This window comes from Paramisgurnus dabryanus, chromosome 21, assembly GCF_030506205.2.
Source record: "Paramisgurnus dabryanus chromosome 21, PD_genome_1.1, whole genome shotgun sequence".
NCBI lineage: Eukaryota > Metazoa > Chordata > Actinopteri > Cypriniformes > Cobitidae > Paramisgurnus > Paramisgurnus dabryanus.
The window spans coordinates 1,775,761-1,799,148 of record NC_133357.1 but is presented as its reverse complement, the minus strand read 5'-3'; the positions used below and the strand labels follow the sequence as shown (position 1 = coordinate 1,799,148).

At 38.6% G+C, this 23,388-nt stretch overlaps 1 protein-coding gene across 2 annotated transcripts in view; it reads right to left on the bottom strand.

The window, feature by feature from the left end:
• Window positions 1-23,388, bottom strand: part of plxna1a (plexin A1a) — a 265,890-nt gene that overhangs the window by 232,582 nt on the left and 9,920 nt on the right. For both annotated transcript variants that reach the window (XM_065285365.1, XM_065285366.1), the window contains exon 2: window positions 463-1,839. In XM_065285365.1, the coding sequence (XP_065141437.1) occupies window positions 463-1,650 (1,188 nt within the window). In that variant the 5' untranslated portion in view covers window positions 1,651-1,839. The remainder of the gene's footprint in view (window positions 1-462; window positions 1,840-23,388) is intronic.

Here is a 23,388-nt window from a genome sequence, read left to right as displayed (position 1 = left end):
TTGGCTGTTCTCTGGGAATAATCCCCTCATTCTGTACTACAGCATTGTATTCGGTGAACAACTGCAGGCTTGGCTATTTCCTATGAGAGGCTATGAGAAGTATGCTAAGCATTGACTGCTGTAGCCTCTTTGTGGCTGTCCACAATGTTCTTACACCAAAACAAAAGGTCCCATGAGAACTTGGTGGAGAAAGAGAAGTTTAAGAGTTTAAATCAATTATCAGTTGAAGAAAAGGACGCATGTGGACTGAGAGTGACAATAATTGGGCTACTCCCAAAGACTGGGTAGCCGAGGTTTGCTTGTTAAATAGCAGCCAGCATGCACACAGCTATGACATTCCCACCAGTTTCACCACACACCAATGATCTGGAAATAAGCTGCAATCTTTTACTGTGGAAAGATGTTAGTAGATCTACATCCATAACCTAACAATATTTATAGAAATATAAAAGTTTAACTTACCGAGTTGATGCAATTCAGTTCCTTGTTGAGGAGCCAGGGCAGAGATAGCTTGCCCTCACCACGGTAGCAAGACTGAATTCTCTCCTTAATCTTTTCCTTGATTTTTCGCAGTGTGAACAGGCACAGTGCGGACTCTTTTGGCGGCTTGGCCCGGTTCTTTTGGCCCTGAGCAAAAACAGTAAAGAGCACCTCTTCTTGTTCCGAGATGCCCAAGGATCGAGCCAGCTTGGCACCTGGCCGACTGAGGTAGGCGTCTTGAACCAATCTATATTCCACTCCATCCTTGGTACAACCGATGGGAAACTCAACGTAGGAGTAGAACTTGGGGTCATCCACGCAGAGGCGGACAATCTTAGAGGTGAAAAACTGTTCGCCGCTGGCATCCGGTGAGGTAAGTTGGGTGTCCAGTTGAAGGGTTAGGTAGTAGATGAACTGCTCGCTGCTGAAGCCGTAGACGTAGTAGATGTCAAAAGTGGGAAACTTGGAAAGGGTGTCGGATGGAATCTTAAGTTGCGAGGAGACAAACTCATCCTGGTAGACGAAGCTAAACATATCTGCGTTCTCCTCATTAGCCATCAGCTTTCGACTGGAGAGAGTGGGGAAGTACTCTGATTTGCCTTCGATGGGTGTTCCTACAAATAATTTACCACTGTCTTCACCTTGGTTCCCACTTATCACCACTCCTGACATAGTGCCTGCCTCCGACACACTGGACAGGTAGTGCTCTTTGCGGTGATGCGGCTCACCCAGTTTGAAGAGGTCATCCAGTCGCAGAAATTGGCATATGCCTTGCGAAGTGCTGCCACATGCGATCAGTCTGTTCTGGCCTGAATCCAGCAGCAACAACTTGTTGACATTGCTAGTCTGTGATAGCTCGTGGGGGCAAGACTGGACACCAGGCGGTGGGTAACATTTTTCGTTATCTACCACAGGACCTGTAACGTGGCTTCGGAGCTTGGTTAGGTTGCTGGAAAGCTTGTAGATCCAATTGACAGCACCAGCGTAGACTTCACCCGTTTTGTTATGGACGACCAAATGCGTGAGCCCTCCCTCTGGTGGGATGAAGGTCCGGAAGGAAGAGAGGTTGACCTCAAGCCCCCCATGTTGAGGGAGGAGAGAGAGGAAGAAGAGAAAAAGGAAGGCCTCACTAAGAGAGGCGGGAAGGGGCTTCCTCCCGTACGGCAGCATGCTTAGTTTCTTTCTAAGGAAGTGTTAGGCCAGGTGGTTTTCACCTTTCTGATCCTGGACCTGAAAAACCCTGGACAGCGTCTGTCAGTCTATGGTGAGGAGAGCAAGTTATTGACCCAGTGTCCTCTCTGCTCTCTCAGCACGCCGCTGTCGTCTACACCATCATCCGCAGCGCCATGGCCGCTAACCCTGCAAGAGTAGAAAAGCACATCATTGTAGACACAGAACATTGGCTATTGATTCAAATGAGTTTCAAAAGTTTTGCCTGCCAGAAAGGGAACTTAAGTTATAATACATAAACATAAATATCTTACAGTGGGGCCTTGGGTGAAATCCTATACAACATTTAATGAGTGTGTCAAGCTAGCAGTGCACTCAACAAACTCCACACTGAGAACTTGTCTGATAGACCTGCTGTGCCCTTAAATATTTCACAGGGTCTGTGCCAACTCAGCTGGCACAAAAATGAAAAGAAAAAGGCCTCAATAGGCCGAGAGAGATGGTACAGGAGGTAAGAGAGGTGAAAGAGAGTGTGCGATGCAAAAACACAAACTAGTTTAGCAATTCACCTTGAAGAATGCAATAAGCGGCGAAGCATCGGCAATAAACGCTCTCATTTCCTCAAGCTTGCTCGGTGAAGCCATTCAAGTTGACCCCCACATAAAACAAAAGCACTTTCCTTGAACCAAGAGAAAGCGATCGAGTTTTAAAATACCACAGTACCAATAGCATGGCCCCTTGTCTCTACCACTGGTCTGCGGAAAAAGAGACAATCCATCAAATCCTTTCTAATTGAAAGTCTAATGACATTCATGTGATCACGGGCAACGCAGAAGACCCTTGGGTGTCCAGCGATATCCTCGGAGTGCAAAGCCACTTAAACAAGGGCAATCTCAGGCCTCTCATCTAGCCAGCAGCAGAGGCTGTCTGCTGATGTGACCTTCTCTAGTGTTCAAAACAGAAGCGTCATTGTTTCTCAGACGACATTTATCTCTCTTCACGAAACTATCGAGCGAGGAGAACGTCTCTGGGTCTTGTTCACTACTCAGTGCTGTGAGCTTTACTGTGGGCTGACTCTGTCATACATAAGGCTACGAATCGCAAAAGGGTGATTTCCGTAAAATTATACTTACGAGGTGAAACATTTTGATAAAAATAAATGCTATCAAAATAAGCAGCATACAGTTACAAACATCTCTTCATGTACTATATTGCACATGATTTCAAATGACAACATACAAACCAATTTTGTTGTTTTTGTTTCATTACCGCAACGTGTCCATGACTGGATTTGGGTTCTTAGACATGGAAATAAATATTTATAATTAAAAAATAAAAAAAATAAAACGCTTCAGTGCATTTTATACTATAAACATTTACAGTAAAGAAACATGTGGTATTTGGTGATCATTGGTAAATGTAGAGACAATAATAAGGAATATAAATGTGTCCAAGACCAATTTTCTCATCCTCCGCAACAATTTTCAATCATTGTTTAAGCCCTCAAGGAACTAACATTTAAAAAAAAAAATAGTTGGAAGGGACATAATTGACTGTGACACTCAAGATGGCTACCAGGTAAGCAGTTCTTATTTTTTCTCTCCAGATAAAAGTTCAAATTTTGTTTGTCATAGTACCTAGACAACTTTTTAGTTCTCATTACCGAAACATGAGTTTGTAAATGCATATATTTAATGCAATATCATGTTGCGGTAATGATGTTTTATAATGATAATCTAAAAATGTAAATAATTCTATAGGAAATATTTTTTAAATCCTCTAAAAATAATGGTTATAGTAAGTTCAGACCTTAATCTTATATGTGCAAAAAATGGCTTCAAGGGCTTTTTAAAAATGCTGATGCTGGACACCTTTTAAATCTGGATTTCGTGAGAATCACCCAAAAGTACACACACACAGTACAAATTACATACATGCACTGCACAAATATATACCGGGAATGTCCAACACATGTCCAACAAATGTTCAACAAATATTGCATACTGTTGGCCTGGATACAGCTGACCAGTACATGGTACTGTTTATGTGACCCTGTCTGTGAAATCCAGACAAAAGTCTAATTTTAAGATAAGTAGCATCAAAGTTTGATTTCACGTTGATTTCAATCTTTGACATGACCTTACTCAGTCAATATAAATTGTATATTTTCGCAAAATAGTCTTTACATTATATAGGAAAATTTAATCTAGACAGCAAAGCACAAAATAAGGGTTTTCACAGACGGGGTCACATATTTAATACATTAAAGATTGTTCATAAGCCTCTATTTCATATATATGCTTATTACACAGCACTCTAAAATGCTTGAATCTGATTGGCCAACCATTTTAAAACGAATAACACACGGTAACGCGGATGTTGCAAATCATTTTGACTGGTACAGTTTAATATTAAACATAAACAAAAAATATATATATATATATAAATTAGGGTCAAGACTTTAACGCGTTAATTAAGATTAATTAATTACACAAAAATAACGTGTGAAACATTTTTAACGCATTTTAATCGCACTTATTTTTGCACCGCGGAACATTTCTCATTGGATGAGTTTCGGCGGACCGATTATACTGGAGCACCAACTAGCGTTCATGACTTCAGACAACAAACCACAGTGAACATGAACGAAGAAGCTGATTAGATCGCTTTGGTTGGCCCCGTGGATGGGAATTTTTTTTATAAAAAAACGAACGGATGGAAACGTCGATAAGAGCATGGTTGTGTGTAAGCTATGCAACAAGGAATTCACATATCACCCGCAGCACAATGAGCCTCAAGTATCATCTCAATGCAAAACATATAGCAGCTAGCCTGGACGTTAGCCCGACTCCGGGTACAACGACTTGGTTGAACAAAAATAAACAATATTTTGTTGCTTAAGCTTATGTATTCAGTTATTATTCACGGTATACTAAAAATCCATGTGAAAAAATTACTTCTCAATGTTCTCAGGTCAAATATTTATATGTGATTAATTTCGATTAATTAATTACAAAGCCTCTAATTAATTAGATAATTTTTTTTAATCGAGTCCCGGCCCTAATATAAATATGTCTTTTTAATAAATAAATGACATTATATTTACAAATGATTAAACCAAATAGCGTGTTTGTGACATTTGAACAAAATGAAACAGGTTTTTCTGCATTCGTTAAAAATGAGCAAATAAAATATTTCAAATCAATATTTAATGTTTCTTACTTTACTTAAATGAGGTAAATAGCTATGTAAAAAGCCCGATAATGTGCAGGCAGCAGGTTGTTATTGCGAAATAAGCCCCTTATAAAATCCTGATCACACTGTCGGGGCTTATTTCTGCAATAACAACCTTTTTTCCTTTCCTTTACTACTTTGTTTTCACTGGAGAGCTGCTTTGCAACAATGCCAACTTGTAAAAAGTGCTTCAGAAATAAATTTGATCTAATGAAGTGTTTTACAAACAAGGTGAAACCGTCACTGACGGCAAACCTAAAATGTTCCTCTTTAAAATTACGTTTTACCAGTTTCCTTTAATGAGAAACAGAAAGGCAAGGGAAATTTATTATTATTTTGAGATTAGCTTAGGTCGAAATATTCAAATAATCTCATAAGTAACGATTTATGTTTTATCCAATGCATGTATGTGTCCACCGAGCCACTAAAGTATTGATGCAATATCCTAAGATTAAAAGAAAATCATTACAACATTCTGCAACTTTATACGAATGTGTCAGCCTGAAAAATAGGTCTAATATACAAACACAATTTAAAAACAGCGTCAAGTCATTCTTTAAGTTATTTCGAGTTTATACTATATCTATCAGCATATTTCCTCCGCTATGTAATGTCGATTAGGGCCCAGATTCCCCTTATTTATATTGATGATCACAGCTGAGCTCTTCTCGGCTAAACAGATTTTGACTCAGCAGTCCGAGATGCTTTTTGGTTCTGTGATGAAGGGACACTGTCAAAGCAATTCCCTACCGTAAAACATTGAATAAAATGTCTATAAATAATCAAGCAAGAAACTAAACAACTCTACAACATACTTAAAATTGCATTAAACAGTGCTCCACCTCACCTATAAAAGTACTACAAAAACAAATCTGTCAGGTCTTGACTCATCTAGGACGACAGTATGCTAATAACGTTGCAACGGTACACATCCAGAGTCCAGAAAAATGAAACTAAACAAGAAATTATTAGCAACATACTGTATGCATGCACCTTACAATATATTACTCCACAGCAATGCTATTTTTGTGGGATAAGCAATTAGGAGCTTCCACCCACTTGCTATAAACATTTGAAAGCAGAGACCCACACAAGGACAAAGGTGAAATTGAATGAATCAATTAAAGGAGGCATGGGAGTTGCATGGCACCTACAGGACAGCCAAACCTGCCCGGCTTGGAAAATGGCTGGCGGGACCAAAGCATCCGAGATGATTTATTGCTTGTGGCACATAAATTACCGCACGGCCAATGAAAACGGCACCTCATACTTAAGCAAATTTATACGCAGCTCCTCTTTAACATGGAGGTCACATCTCTGAGCATTGTGGGGTAGAGGAAGGCAGGGCTCAGAGATGGCCACAACTAAACCACCCAGCGAGGCTTGGCATAGCAGGATCTGCTTTTTATTGCAGGCACGCAGGCAGACTCGCATGCATCAATACATAGTGGCCTTAATCCTTAAACACACACGGAGACCCCCATACAGGCTGTGTATTTCTTTATTTTTGTATTTCATGCATATTTTTGTCTACTATAACATCAATTATTATCAGGCATCTGAACAATAAGGCTCCATAATAAATGCAAATCTGTACCAAATTCTCCAAAGATTAACGTAATAAAACTAAATTGATATATTTAAACATTATAACTGCCGGGGCAGGCATATAGGTTGAAGATAAACCACTGGAAGGTATTTACTGATGAACAATAAAACTTTATTTACATGGGTGACTCGCGTTTCCTTTTTACGAGTTCACACGTTTCTACATATTTGCAAAGTTGTTGGACAAACTGAAGAATAATACAGCTGGTATTTTTTATTTAGGCCGAGATATTAAAAAAGACAGCCTCGATTTACCCTCCAATTTTAAAAAGCAATAATAGCCTCAATCCGGCAAGACCTCCCGTGAAAGCGATATTTTAAAAGAGCCAAGCTGTGACTGGGAACGCAGGGGGATAATAGAGGAAACAATGACTTGTTGATGGTGGGAAATGATTTGCAAAACAAGAGTCTCCGAATGACATCTCATTCAGCTGAAAAGATGAAATAACAGCGCAAGTTTGCTTCTCTCATTGTTGCCAATGCTCAGTGCGAATGGTGCAGAGATGAAGCCTTGAGTGTTATGATCATCATGGCGATTTAAAGGGACACAGCGGGCACCCCGACCCGCCATGAAAATAACTTCATGCCAGAGAAAAGAGGGTGGAACATCCCTTAAACGTACAATGACAGAACGCATTTAAATGATACATTTTATACAGTATATGTATGTTCCTTGGGGTCAAACCCATGACCTTTGTGTTGCCAACACAATTACTGCATTCAAACACATTAGCAATCTCATAACAAAGCTGCAATAACTAAATAGGAAATAACACAAATGCTCTGACAGGTTAATCGGTGAGTCTTTACAGCTTAAAAATACTTGTGGGAAAGAAAACAATTGCATATGAAATCTATAATGGTTTTCCCACAATGCACCTGTTTTCATTGGGGTGCTGGGTGAAGTTGTTTGTGGTTTTGAAGGGGAGGGGCTGCTGTCATGGTGTCAGAGGGTCACATGCTAAAGAGTGACGCTATAAATGGAGGACACTGTTCTCGGGTTTTGGCACATGCACAGTGCAACAGGCCCGTAGCACAATCACATCCTCAGTGTCCAACACTTCTGCAGACACCGGGCCCTCCCCGCTTCACGGCCATTAGTCAAACCCAAACAATACCCACCCTCAGCCCGAGAAAGTGTGCTGTGGAGTTAAAGCTATGAATGGAGGTGGAGTACAGGTTTGTGTGGTCCTTTAAACAGGGCAGGATTAGCCTGGCTATATTATATTCGCAATTAAGGTCCTGGTAAGAAGCAGGGATTTCTTGGCATATTATTTGAGGGGTTAAGATGCGAAACCCGCCAAGGGGGCGTGTACACCAACTGTGGGCACTTTCCAGCGTTTTTTCGGCTTGGCTCTTTAACTAGTCGTGTGATGCGCCACTGATTACATATTGCGTAATCACGTCGAAAGGTCACGCATGTCAGTGACAAAAATGGTTTGGCAAGATGAGAAATTCAAAAATAAAACTTGTTTTAAAAACATGCATCAGGTTTATTTTAATGCACATAGTGTATTTATGTTGATTTTATGCAATAAAAAGTTACATTTGCACCATTTTTATGAAAGTTAAGATGTCAAATGGTGTATCCGCTAATTGCGCCAAAGAATGAGAAATATTAAATATTTTATCCACCTTGATGACATGTAAGCGTAATCATCAAAAAAAGTTTAATATAATTTCATTAGTTATTTCTTAATGTAAATTTTAATGCATTTTTGTAATATTTGTCCTGACATATGTTGAAAACAGCTCTGTTTTCTAAATAATCTTTGACAAATGATGTAATAATATTAGTGATGCACCAATGTATCGGCCGCCGATATTTATCGGCCGATTTTTGATGAATTTGAAATCATCGGCATATCGGCAATAGCACGAGAAAGGCCGATACCGATTGTTTATTAATTAACTGTATAGATAAATCCATTACATGTAAAAATAAAATGAGTTAATGTTGTTAATAAAATAAATGCTGAATAGGAAAAACCACCTTTGAAGGTTGTCATGCTGTCTTATTATATTTGTTTTAGCTTAATTTGTGCCTCTCTTATTATGTTGGTCAGTTGAATGTTAATTAGATAAAATCCATGTTCAGTAAAAATAATTTGAAGCATAAATAAACTAGCTAATAGACCAACTGTATAGTATTGTTTACAAGTGTTTAATATCGGCATCGGTATCGGCCAGAAGTTGTCTGTTTAAATCGATATCGGTATCGGCCCAAAAAAATCCTATCGGTGCATCCCTAAATAATATATGTAAAAAAATCATATTACACTAAACTAGATGATTATATTTTATTCCACATTTTTTTATAAATATATTTATATTTTCATAAAAAATACTAGTTACACCAATTGACACAGACCAGTTACACCACATTGACATTTTTGCAGTTATCCCCCAAATATTCTTTCTAAATTAAATAAAACCAGAAATTTTAGACTTGGTCCCCAAAAAAGAGAGTGTATGCAAATAATTCACAAATTTATTTAGAATTTTAACCCTTTTACATTTAATTGAACCATACGGACACAAAATTATTAACGTCACGTCAGTTTATTTTTTTAAATGGTTGGCAAATGTGTGTTTAACATATGTAACACGAGCTTTTGACATGATTACGTAATACGTAAGGCCACGCTGGTGCGTCACACCGCTAGTGCAAGACGAGAAGTTGTGGTTTAAAAATATTTTTTTTATGAAAGTAGAGTTTGGATTTTTTAGGAATTTAGTTCTACTATTGTTTTTAAGCAGATTTTTTATATTTCTAACCCTTAGTATTAAACGTTTGCATGTAGGGTTTGTGCTAAGAATGTGAATGATACTTTCCATCTACAGTTGTTAGTCTACAATATTATTAGTGGTGCTTGCTATAATAAGCATCAATGTTATTTTTGGTAATTCCTAGGGTTGAGTTTTTCTTCAAACCACCAACAGGAAGTAGGCCTATTTAACATTGGTATGTACCCCAAATTGTCTGTGGTTCATTTTTCCCCCCAAAGAAAAATTTGGCAGCATAGTCAACATTTAAACGGGGCTCTTTTAACTTTTGACTTCTTGGGTCAGTATGGCAAGCATTCAAAACCCCTATTCCTACTTGTAAACATGGCTTCGTAAACTGCACTTTAGGTTAGCCGTATGACAAAATATGAAATGCTTTCTCATTTGTAAGGCGCTCTGGATAAAAGCAATTGCTAAATAAATAAACATAAATGTAAAACACCCTAGCAATGCTGTAACGGCTACTATATAGATAAACATTGCTGATGTTTTCTTCGAGAAGTATCAATTTTCCTTTTAGATTGACTTAAAAAATAAATCAGCTACAAATGTTATTTTTACAATTATTACAGCAAACAAATGAAGAGTTCATTTGCAAATGAGATTGTAAACGAATGCTCTCGACTAAGGAAGCATAACGATTAATCGCGATTAATCTATAGAAGAATAAAAAAAAATTGTTTACAACATATATGTTTGTGAACTGTGTATAATAACTTTGTATAGATAAATGCACACACATGCATGCCATGTATATATTTAAGAAATATTTGTATATTTATGTATAATTTCTATTATATATTAATCTAAATACTTAATATATAAATATATTTTTTCTTAATATTATACATGCATGTGTGCAAGTTTATCTATACAAATTATTATACATTATTATACACAGTTCACACACACACACACATATGATGTAAACAAAAACTTTTATTCTGCTATAGATTAATCGCGATTAATCGTCTTGACACATACTATACGTTCTTTAAATACTATCCTCAATCAAGTAAAAACATTTTTAAGGGCATAATTGGTAAAAAGTCTCAAATTAACAAGAAATCATGCACTTAGCGGGTGTGTACACCAAGCATTTATCCTTACGTCCGGCATGCATGTGTTTCCAATGGAAGTGCCGTGCTTTTCAAAAATGCCAGCAGCTGGTGGGTTTGTCAGTTTTTCCATGCTGACCTCTGAACTCTCAGAGTTAACCATTTTCAACTTCAGGTGAAACGCTCAGCTCGTCAATGCAAATTTTAGGAGGGGCGGGACAAATATAACAACAACCAACCGGTGCATCGTTCAAATTGTAGCATTTAAAGACAAAAAGTTGTGGTTTAAAAGTACATATTTTTATTTTTTAGCGAAAATGACAAACCCTTATGCCTCAGTTGGGATCGTTTAGTGACCTTTGAAGCTGCATTGAAACTGCAATTTTAAACTGTAACCATTTAGGTCCACCAAAGTCCAATATATGGAGAAAAATCCTGGAATGTTTTCCTCAGAAAACTTAATTTCTTCTCGACCGAACAAAGAAAGACATCAACATCTTGGATGACATAGGGGTGGGTGAGTAAATGATCAGATTTTTTTTATAAAAATTGAGTAATCCATAAAGATGCTGCTCTTATATACAGTATCCCTTAGATCTGTTCCAGAAACTGTTGTATTGTTGTATGTTTTACAGCTGCTGCAATGCAGACAGATCTTCTATCAAGAATCTAGGCATATAAGGTCACAGTGGTCATAAATTGTGAGAACACACGAGATGATACGAAAAAACCTATCCAGAGTAATCCTTGACTTTTATCTTCTGGCGATTTGACCAGATAAAACCAGACGTGTTCACTCCGTACCATGACCAACGTTATGCAAACTCGCACTAAAGAGCAGTTAGTCACGGCAGATGAACGCATACTGCAATGATGCTAATATTAATGTGAGAAACCATATGGTCAGCATGACTGCGGTGGAGCCATCCAAACCGAACCATACACAAATATGCTACACATTAAAAGTCTAAATAATTGCTGCAAGAACTAAACGGAATACAAAATGAGTTTCCAACGTCGACACCTAAAAACAACAAACGCAGACGAAACGGACATCCCGTTCCATCTACGCTTGTGTTAATAGATCCACGTCCATTACCACACACCTTAGTGTCTGGGCTACAGCTCCCACGGAGCCAATAAAAGCCCACAAACATTGCTGACTCAAAGTTCAGCCATCAATAAAAAGCTTACGATCTCTCCTGGGAAGCGTTCGGTTATTTCTTTCTACACTTTGGAGATGTACATCACCCTGTTTTGTTGTGCAATAGGCTTTATGATGATAAACATGCATGCAAATCAAAGTATTTATCCTAAATTCCACAATTACAACATCTTTCCAAGCTAGCTGTCATTATCCGCAGGCAGCAAACTGCAAGGTAATACTCGGGAGCGCCAGGATCAGACGGCGAAATGCTCTGTCGATGACAGGAAAAAGGGAAATAAAGACTTCAAATCCCATAACAGTGGTTTCGAAGCTGATGGCGCTTCATGTTCGGCAGGCCTCGCCGAGCTCACATTCCATCAGGATCGCATCATTGGGCAACGGCCATTCCCTGGCCCGTTTCCCCGTGCACACTGCAAACGCGCATACGGCTACATGGGTTTATGTGCTGAGCTTTACACTTTCTCTAAGTTCACTCATTACTTTCCACCCACGCGGGCACACAAACAAACACCTTTCCAGCGCTTTCATTTTAAACGACTTATCAAGCGATGAAGAGATGAAGTCATCCATGAGAGAAATCCAAGTGTGTGCAAGACTGCGTTTCCACCGTGTCATCTGCGTGACCTTTCTAGTCAGATATGTGTGTTCCTGAGGAACGCGTTTGTGCTAACACAATTACACCGGGCTAATGAACAGTGCAGCGAGATAAAGCCGTCTGAACGCTAGCTTCGGCCCTGCATCTCAATCTCCTTTAAAGGCTACATTTGCATCTTTAATAGAAATGAAATTCCTCATTAAATCTGCAAGCTGCTGATGAAATATGCTCACGGAGGAAGAGAGAAAGAGATGAAAAGAGCAAAGGATGGATTTAAATCAACACTATTTACCCCCAATCACCCATAGTCTTCAGGAGCAGTTTTGAAGATAACCAATAAGAGACATTTAATAAGTCTGAATCTTATTTGCTTAATAGTTATTACAGTTATACTAAATGATCTTTTGATAATGTTACACCAAATATTAAATAGGCTATATACTAAACAGAAACAGTCCTATTTTAGTTATCCCAATTTTGAAGCTGCAATCTTCAATCTGGGTTAAAAATAAACAAAGGATGCAAAGAATGCATTGATACCGAGGGGCAACCTTCCGAATCTCTCTAATGAAGTTAATACGAAAGTGACTTAAACTGCAATTCATCGACTGGCCGCTAGAGGCATGCTCCAAAAGGGAGTCTATTCCCATAGACTCCCATGTTAAAAATGCCCAACTTTACAGTAGAAAAGAATATGTTTTCAGCCTGGTACAAAAAGTGTTTTTAGTCTATATAGCTTATTTTATATTCTTCATGACAACTGTGAGTGGGGTGAATTTTTTTGTAACTCATCCGTTTAAATTATATTAAGCTTTAAAGTTCTGCATAATTAAGGGAGTGGCAACTTAAGGCTGGTTCAGACGGGACGAATTTAAAATCGTCGGCCGATTTTCCAACCCTGAGAGACCCCACACACGGCTATAAAACAACAGTTTCGGTTGTACAGTTAGTGGTGCGCCGCCACATGGCAAAATCAACACATCACAAACGAACCGATTTGACTCCCGAGCAGTCCCAGGTCAGACGGGAAATCTCGCATAATCTCTCGAGACCAAACGTGATTTCAGAGTAAACAATCATGGCGGACGAAGAGGATGCAGTGGCGATAGTTTGCAGTTTGTTTTTAACCGACAAAAAACTTTCTCAAAAGAAAAGGCGATGGTCAAAGAAGTGGAGACAAGACGACGCGAGCATGGACTATACTTGCTAAATCATAATATGAAGGTGAGTTGTTGTGACCCGTGATTTTGTTTCCCGGTACATCCTCGCTGCCTCGTCACCTCGCTTTCTGATTGGCTACACGTCACAGTCCACAAGCTGCGTGCTCGTTTGTCCCCGGGAGACACCACACACAAGAAGAAATCGGGTCAAAAAAAATCCAACATGTTGGATATCCCCGATTTGAGATCGGAGCGGTCCAGAGGTGCTTCCGAGTAGACGAGAGCAGTCTAAACACACCACACACGGCAAGAATATCTGATCAGTTTATTTTACGATTATCGGAGCATCCTTAAGATTGTCGGAAGGGGTGAATTGGGGCTAAAATCGGCCTAATTATCCTGCCGTGTGAACCAGCCTTTAAGTGATGGGTGAACAGCCACTGCTGTCACTAGACTCGCGCTAGACGGGCGTGGTTTCACCTCAGCTTCACTTTTTACCCATTTTCGGTTTTCCGCAAGTGTTTCAAGGTGACGCGCGGTTAAGATGGCGATGGCAGGCAACGGCTACTTTAAGCTTCAAAAACGATCTTCACAAACCAATGGGTGACGTCACGGACACTACGTCCATATTTTTTTTTTTAGGGCTATGATTGATACTTATGTCAAATTGTTCTCAAATCCACATTAAAGATATGTGGCTTTATTTATTATTTTCAAAAATGATCCAGAGACGGTTCAACATGTCTATTTACAACCCTAGGATTTGGCTTTAGAATGAAATGGTCTATTATTACCAAATTTGAAAGGGCCATGAATAATAATGTTGAGCTCTGCTCTGATTGGCTGTTTCACAGAGCAGCTCCTTTAAGTAGCTCCGGTGTGCGACCCCCTTAAGGAATAATTAATTGTTTGGAGATTGTTCATGGACATTTCTGAGTGGTAAGATTGTGTTTTTTTCCTGCAAAACGTAACTGTAACATTAATAGTAGAACTTCAGCCTAAACGTTAGCATATAACATTAACTAGCACATAGCGCTATATCAGTTAATCAGTGGTCTTTTGCATGCTCAAGGTTTACATAAGAAGGAGGAAAAAATTATGTTTGAGGCTCACAATATGTCATAACCATCAAGGCTTGACATTAACACCCTCGATTTCGGCTGGGGCGGTGGGTAAGACAGCCAATCACACTAGCTACTTTGGTAGGTTGAATATAATTTTTTGTAGTTTTCTTAAAAGTTATGCGAAATGATAAACAATGTCCAATGCGACACTGGGAAACTATAACAATAACATGAGCAGTCCCTGCGCAACGTACAGTAGGGGTTAAGGGCCGGTTATACTCAGCGCAGCTATCATTTATCATAGAGAGCTCGACCGCTGGTGGATTTGCAATTGCACGGGACGCAGTCTGGGCACATACAGGCACACTTCAAGTAAATTTACTTTAAAGTCATTTTAGATGCCAAAGTCAAGTTTAATCATATAAAATTTATTTTACAAAAAACAAAATTGTGGCCAGTGAAAATGCTGAGTGGCTATTAACTTTGTAAAACAACTAGCCACTTTGACTAGTGAGAATTTTTTTTTTATTTAACTTAAAGTTACAGTTTTACATTACATGGCACCTTTAAGTAAAATGCTTTTTATGTTTTAATGGCAATAGATAAGCAAAAGTTGCATATTGAAGCTTTAATGAGTATGATTTTTTTAAAGGTGTATTACGTAACTTTTAGAATGATCATCTGACAGAAATGCAATAAAATATACATGACTATATTATCGGTGGTGTACACAAAATAAAATGTATCGTTTTTATTACCTTAGAATGAGCCGTTTTTATCTACATACACCGCGGGTTTCCTTACATAGAAGTCGCCATTTTGCACCACCATGTTTCTACAGTAGCCCTAAATGGATAAACTGCTCTACGTAGTGAGTTTCGTCACTACGTTGCCTCACGGTTGTCCTGTTGCGGCTAACGTAGCTTCTCTATGCGTTTCGAAGGGAGGGGTGAGCTGTGGACCGAGCACAATGGTTACAATTCACAATATCACCACTAAATGCAGCTACAATCTACACACAGCACCTTTAAGGCAAAGCTAAAATGTCATATGAACACAAGCAAACGAAACTAGGTCAAAGTCTTTTTTTTGACCTTCCGCTTAAAGGAGTCTGCGGTTTATAATGCTTAAACATCAGGCCTGAGAAACCTGATCCCAAGTCAGCAATTAGGCCACCTTGTCTCCAATGTGTCCGAATCCATACAAAGAAGTTGATCAGAGGTTGACTATTATGATGGATAGCCTCAGAAAGCCAGCTGTCTGTCTGATCCTTTAGCCATTAATTTTACTCACTCTCCACTGCAGCAAGAAGCCACCAGAGCCTTCGCTCACCGCTTTCAAGCTCTTTCAATTCAGGAATGCGTTGCCATGACAGTGACCGATGGCTTGGCGGCAGACGGGGAGCCCGCTCATCCTAGCCAAGGGTTGAGGTTGGTGTGAGAACGTGTCAGGACCCTACGGGTGGAGGATCAGAGAGTGATCCGCTGGAAAACTGGAAGCGTCTGTAGATGTGGTACTGATTAGCGCCGCGTGCGTGGGAGAGACGCAGGTATTTCAGCTATGCTCTGCATTTACCGCAGGGAAATCCAACTAAAGCGATGTATTTCGACTGTATAGGAGTAAAGAGATGCAGAGATGTCAAGTGAGTGGTTTCTAAAGCACTTTCCTCGTGAGACCTTCGCTTTTGGGTTGGCATGAGTTGTAATTGCAAACGCGTGGGGCTTGCAGGGCAATGTAAAGTACTCAGATGGGGCACAAAGGGGGTTTGTAATTGACTCGAACAGAGGTTCGATTTCTGAGAGAAGACATACAATGCATTTAAAATGAGCTTTTTTAATCATTATAAGTCATTTAGATAGAAGCGTATTTGTTGTTTTTCTGATTATTAGCCAATTAAGTAAATTGGTAGCTCTAACAAATTTAAAATCTTACAACAGGGATGTCAATGGATTATAAATCAGACAATTTGTATAAATTAAGTTAATATTGTGTTAAAGGGAAAGTTCACCCATAAATGGAAAATGTGTCATGATTTACTCAACCTCAAGTTGTTTCAAACATGTATACATTTCCTTGTCCCACTCAACACAAAGGAAGACACTTTGAGCAATTTTTGCAACCAAACAGTTTTGGGGCACCATTGACTTCCATTGTATTTTTCCTACTATACAACCTAATGGTTTTCCTGCATCAGGCTTGATTACAAATATCAAACCTGTATAAATGTATTCGTTCTGCTGAACACAAAGGGAAATATTTGTAATCAAGCATGATGCAGGAGAATCATTAAGTTCTATAGTAGGAAAAAATACAATGGAAGTCAATGGTGCCCCAAAACTGATTGGTTGCAAATAGTAATGGGCATGATGAATCGACAGTTGATCATTAAAGGAATAGTTCATGCAAAAATGAAAATAATGTCATTAATGACTCACCTTCATGTCGTCCCAAACTCATAAGACCTCCATTCATCTTCGGAAACACAGTTTAAGATGTTTTATATTTAGTCTGAGAGCTTGCTGACCCTTCATTGAAAATCTATGTACAGTATACTGTCCATGTCCAGAAGTAATAAAAACATCATCAAAGTAGTCATGTGACATCAGTGGGTCAGTTAGAATGTGTTAAAGCATCGAAAATACATTTTGGTCCAAAAATTACGACTTTATTCAGCATTGTCTTCTATTCCGCGTCTGTTGTGAAGTGCATACGCGAGACTAAAGTCGCCTGACTGCAGTGACGCGGATGACGTGTTATCCTTATCCTACGTTTGCAAAGTTTTTTTTCCAAACTTAAAGCGTACGTCTCCCTCAGACTGTAAACGAAGCCCGGGGGCACAAAAAAACAGCTGGGGCGCACCACATAACACGTCAGCCGCGTCACTGCAGTCACATGACTTTAGTCTTGCGCATGCGCTTTGGAAGAGAAGATAATGCTGAATAAAGTCGTAATTTTTGTTATTTTTGGACCAAAATGTATTTTCGATGCTTCAACACACACTTCACATTCTAACTGACACGATGTTACGTGACTACATTGATGATGTTTTTATTACCTATCTGGACATGGACGGTTTACCGTACGCAGTTTTTCAATGAAGGGTCAACAAGCTCTCAGACTAAATCTAAAACATCTTAAACTGTGTTCTGAAGATGAACGGAGGTCTTACGAGTTTGGAACGACATAAGGGTGAGTCATTAATGACATAATTTTCATTTTTGGGTGAACTATCCCTTTAATGATCAATTGTTGATTGTCAATTAATCATGCCCATCCCTAGTTTTGGGGCACCATTGACATCCATTGTATTTTTTCCTACTATAGAACTAAAAGGTTCTCTTGCATCATGCTTGATTGAGTCATTAATGACATCATTTCATTTTTGGGTGAACTATCCCTTTAAGAATTTTGCTTACTGTTTCACACATACTCTGTACTCAGTGTGCTGCTGACTGCTGATTCTGCATATAAAATGATTTAATTATAATTTATTATATATCACACATATCATAAATAAAAGTAAGCAGGGTAACTTTGCAGTCTAGGCTTCCACATTATATATTTCCTACTATGTAGTATGTATATATGATTTCCATATTATAGACGAGAGTATTCAACAGCAATAAACGTCTTATATGGCAATAAATATCCTTGCAAACATTGCTTAGAGTATCTTTCTTGTGTTCAGCAGAACAAAGAAATGTATTCAGGTTTGATACAATCTGACAATGAGTGAATCATGACACAATTTCAATTTTTGGGCGAACTACGCCTTTAAATCATTGAGCAAATCTGTGTTTATCTGAAAATCTTGCATCAAAACCTAACCACTGAGACCACAGAGGCATCATGATCGCTTTGAACATTTTAAGGCTCATTACTTGTATTCTTGCATTTCTCATTTGTGTATCACTTCGACTCAAAACATCTGCTAAATTATTCAATGAAAGTGTAACGATCAGGTTGAGTACGGAAAATAAAAGTCACCGTACAGAGGAAAGGTAAATAAAAATAAACAAAACATACCAGCGAAAGCTCTTCCACTAATGTTGACGCTCATTAGGAGTGAATCATGGTGCTTGCTATCGGTAAAATACTCCAGGTTTAAAATGTAGTTTCCAGAGAAAAACTTGGAGAAACTTCCTAAATGGATCTTTTCTTGCCTAAAGAGGCCACAGGACATTAACTGTGTTAACTTCCAAGTGTTTATTAGAGAGCTTTAACATCCTTTCCCTAAGGAGAGTTTGGACAGGACCCCAGTCTGGTGGCCTATATAGCTGTATGGGGCGTGCTAGTCTCCCCTCATCCAGTAGGCCTGACTCATCTGGAACTGATGAGAAACAAAAAAGGAAAAACACTCGACTCTATAAAACTTTAAGAACCGGCTAAGGATGGACAGTGGGCAAACACCGAGTACAAACACAAGTACACGTGTGATCAGCAAACAAACCTGAAGTCAATGACATGAGCAAACAGTAGCAGAGTATCATTAACACACAACTGTGGTCATCAACTGATAAGCGGTCCTCGTGTTTAAACTAGGTGCTGAAAAATAAAGGTTCATAGCAATGTCATACAGTAGGAGAACCGTTTTTGTTCCTCAAAATAGGTTCTTTATGGAACCACAGTCAAAAATGGTTCTCGTGTTAGCACATTTATTTTAAAAAGTGCACAGCTGTGGGTTGCAGGGTTCTGGGCTCTGCAGACAGTCATTAAAACGGAACTCCGACATCACTCACAGGGTCACGGGAGCATGAGAACCGAGCTGGAAAGAACGATGCTGTTAGCGGCTAAAACAGACGTGTCTTATCTGGGCCGAGCGTCTGTGTGTGTGTGTGTAAGGGACAGTATCATCAGCTGCTGTAAATACCAAACTCAAGAGGATCACACTCTCAATTATACAGTGACCCGGTCGCAGCCACAAATGCAACCCTGGCGATGACTACTGCAGCATTTGTGCCGTCACACATGCGTCTGCCAAAGACGAGGAATAAAGCAAGCCATTAACTAACTCTATTTTGCTACTGTACTTCATAACACAGCTTTTGAGGGTTCAAATGAGGGCTATATAATTCTGGCCGTTATTTTCCTGGATGCTGTAACCATAAATTATTAAATTTGATGACTTTACATCATAATTCTTATTTTGTGGGGGACAAATGCATAATTGTAAATGTACTGTAAAATGCACGCAATTTTTATGTAGGCTACACATTTAAAACAAGCTGTAAACTGTTTCTTATTAAAAAGGGATGGTTTGGCCAAAAATGATATTAAACCCATGATTTACTCACCCCCAAGCCGTCCAAGATGCATGTGTCCATCATTTTTCAGACGAACACATTTTCAGTTATTTTAGAAAATGTTTAAGATCTTTCAGTTAATCAAATGTGAAGTTACATGGTCCACTCCTTCAAGTCCAAAAATGTGCATCCATCCTTGAAAAAAAACGAAAATAAATAGCTTCCGGTAACGCCGCCATCTTAGACTCCTCTGTATTCAGGAGAGAGTATCAGCGTAGTGTACGCACTTTCTTAGTGAATGCGGACGCAACCAAGATGGCGGCATTACCAGAAGCAAGTTATTTTCGTTTATAAAGTTTTAAATGTGGATATTTCTACAACAACACTGCACAGATTACCCTCAGAAGGCCTTTGTTTATCATCCTGGAGCCGTTTTGATTTATTTTGTGAAGGAGGGATGCACATTTTTTGGACTTGAAGGACGTGGACCCCGCAACTTTAGATTTGATTAACTGAAAGATCTAAAACATTTTCTAAAATAACTTGAAAAATCTGAAAAATGACAACATATGCATCTCGGACGGCTTCGGGGTGAGTTAATTATGGGTTTAATACGATTTTTGGCCGAACTACCTCTTTAATGTGTTACCAGCAATTCAAAGCTAACAAAGCTAGGGCTTTCTAGTAAAAAGATAATCAAAAAGGTTGAAACTAGGTTGAATAAAGCATCAACTTGACGATAAAAGCTCCCCCAGCCCACTTTTAATTGCTAAACCTATAGAGGCGGTTTCCCAGACAGGGATTAGACTAGTCCTTGACTAAAATAAATGTAAGAGCTTTCCAAACTGAAAAAACAACTTGCCCTGACATAACTTTAAATACATCAGTGCCCTTTGTTTTGCCTCAAAATGCACACAAGTAAGGCATGTTTGTTAAAACTAGTTATATTTCCTAATTAAACTAAGGTCTAGTCCTGGCTTAATCTAATCCCCATCTGGGAAACCAACCCATAAAGTTTTCCAATCAGTTTTGCACCCCAGTTCAAACACATTTATGTTACACACACATTCCTTTCCACAGTTAAATGGCAGCCCCGGGATAACAACACATTTATAAAGAGAAAGAAGAGGCATATCTATATTGCACTGGGCAGCTCTCCAATACTTAGCACAACTCATTCTTCTCATGATCATCTGGAACGTTCTGCTGAGCCTTTATATCGAGCAGCATCTGCTGCATTTCACAACAGCCCACATCCACTGAGAGATTTTCAGCCCTGACAGCTGCTGATGCGAGAAAAGATGCGCTTATGTTTCCGTCCCTCTGAATGTGAGGGACCGAGTGTTATACTTTAGGCCTACAGAAAAGGGCATGGCCATGTATTTGGTGTCAAATACACAGGGGCAAGGGTGTGGAGAATTTACAATTTGTGGTGCATGCTTGCTACTTTAAAGGGCACATATTATGCATATTTTACAAGATGTAATACAAGTCTCAGGTGCGCCTAGAAAGTGTCTGTGAAGTTTCAGCTCAAAATACCCCACAGATCATTTATTGAAGCGTGTCCAAAATGACCCTATTAGCCACGTTAGTGCTACAGCTTTTGGGTGATTCTTGCGAAATTAGACTTATGAGGTGTCATGAAACATTTTGATAAAAAAAGTAAATGCAAAGTAAGAGAATCAAAATAAGAAGCATACAGTTACAAACATCTATTCATGCACTATTTTGCACATAATTTCAAACGACATCATACATAAAACAATTTTGTTGTATTTTCCACATTTAAGAGGAAAATGTTCATTACCGCAACGTGTCCATAACTGGATTTGTGTTCTTTGACATGGAAATATTTATAATTAAAAAATCAAAAAAATAAAAAGCTTCAGTGCATGTTATACTATTTACAGTCAAAAAAAAAAAAAATGTCAACCTCCGCAACAATTTTCAATCATTGTTTAAGCCCTCAATGAACTAACATTTTCAACAACAAAAAAAATTGTTAAGGGACATAATTGACTGTGACACTCAAGATGGCTACCAGGTAAGCAGTTCTTATTTTTTCCCTCCAGATAAAAAAAGTTTAAATTTAGTTTGTCATAGTACCTAGACAACTTTTTAGTTCTCATTTCCGAAACATGAGTTTGTAAATGCATATATTTAATGTAATATCATGTTGCGGTAATGATAATTTATGATAATCTAAAAAATTTAAATAATTCTATTGGAAATATTTTTTAAATCCTCTAAAAATAATGGTTATAATAAGTTCAGACCTTAATCTTATATATGTGCAAAAAAATAGCTTCAAGGGCTTTTTTAAAAACCTGATTCTGTACACCTTTTAAGTCTGGATTTCGTAAGAATCACGCTTTTGGGTTAATTGAATCAGTCTGTCAATGGCCGTGGGTGGGGCTTTATCAGTGTGATGTCATATGAACAAGGCAATCAAAACAGCATGTCTTGCGCTTTGGTTTAATGGGGATTAATTAAGGAGTGGGTGTTTTGTTCATTGTAAAGTTGTTGTGTTCACACACTGCCAACACACATTTATGTCCAAACATCTTGTAAAAGTGGATATTGCATAAAAAGTTCCCCTAAAATACTCAAATATAAGAGTTTTACCACACAGCAACATGCTAACAACTACTCTAAGAAAATCTTAGCAACCACAAAGCAAAGACCTGGCAACCATCCTTAAAAAACTTAGCATCGTGCCAATGACTTTTCCATGAGTAAGCGCACCTCAAATTTTCTTGTAAAAGGGTTTGCTTAAAAAATTACAAATGTGGAAATCTGGGTCACTCGTGTTTGTTTTTATTGAGAGACACAGAAGGCATAAAAGAGACACAATGGAGGCCAGATTTAAAACAGCACCTCCTAAATCTATCCATTCATCTCTTCGAGTGTATTTAACGGGTAGTTCACCCAAAGATTTTTATGATGTCATCATTTAGTCACCCTCATGTTGTTACAAACCGATTTCTTTGTTCTGATGAACAGAAAGGAAGATATTTTGAGGAATGTTTGTAACCAAGCTGATCAGAAGTCCCATTGACTTCCATAGTATTCTTTTTCCTACTATGGATGTCAATGGGGCTTCTGATTGGTAACAAACATTCTTCAAAATATCTTCCTTCGTGTTCATCAGAACAAAGAAATGTATACAGGTTTGTAACAACATGAGGGTGAGAAAATGATGAACGAATTTTCATTTTTGAGTAATCTACCCCTTTAAATTATATAAAAAATAACATATAGACAGAGTACTTCTGCTTTCATCTCAATACATCTTGTACGCACATCTTGATTTTCTATAGACTAATCTGAAGACACACTTGACTAATCAGTCACTGACAAGTAATTCTCAGAATGAACTACTCTCACGAGTTTGTTTTTCAGATAAAGTCTGAATATACAGGCAAGAGACTGTCAGAGGTTGTATCCATTAAAAACTCCTTTGGGAGACAACAAGAGATGGCCAAAAACACCTCAAAAATACTGAATCTGCAGCAAGTCTAAACAAACACATGCTAAATGCAGGTTGTCAGGAGAGGTGTAAAGGCCACCCAACACCCCTGTGGCTGCACATCTACTCATTCCATCACTTGCAGTGACACTTTAAAATGCACACACACTTTCACAAAATATATTGCATTCTTTCTCACTCATTCAAATGCGCACACACCCCTTCCATGGGCACCATTGCAGATCATCCCTATCAGCAGAATCTCACAGATTTACTGTACTTAGATCTACTGTACTTTAGCACTCACATACACTATGGCACGAGGACAGGCGTGCTGCCCGTCCCCCGTCCG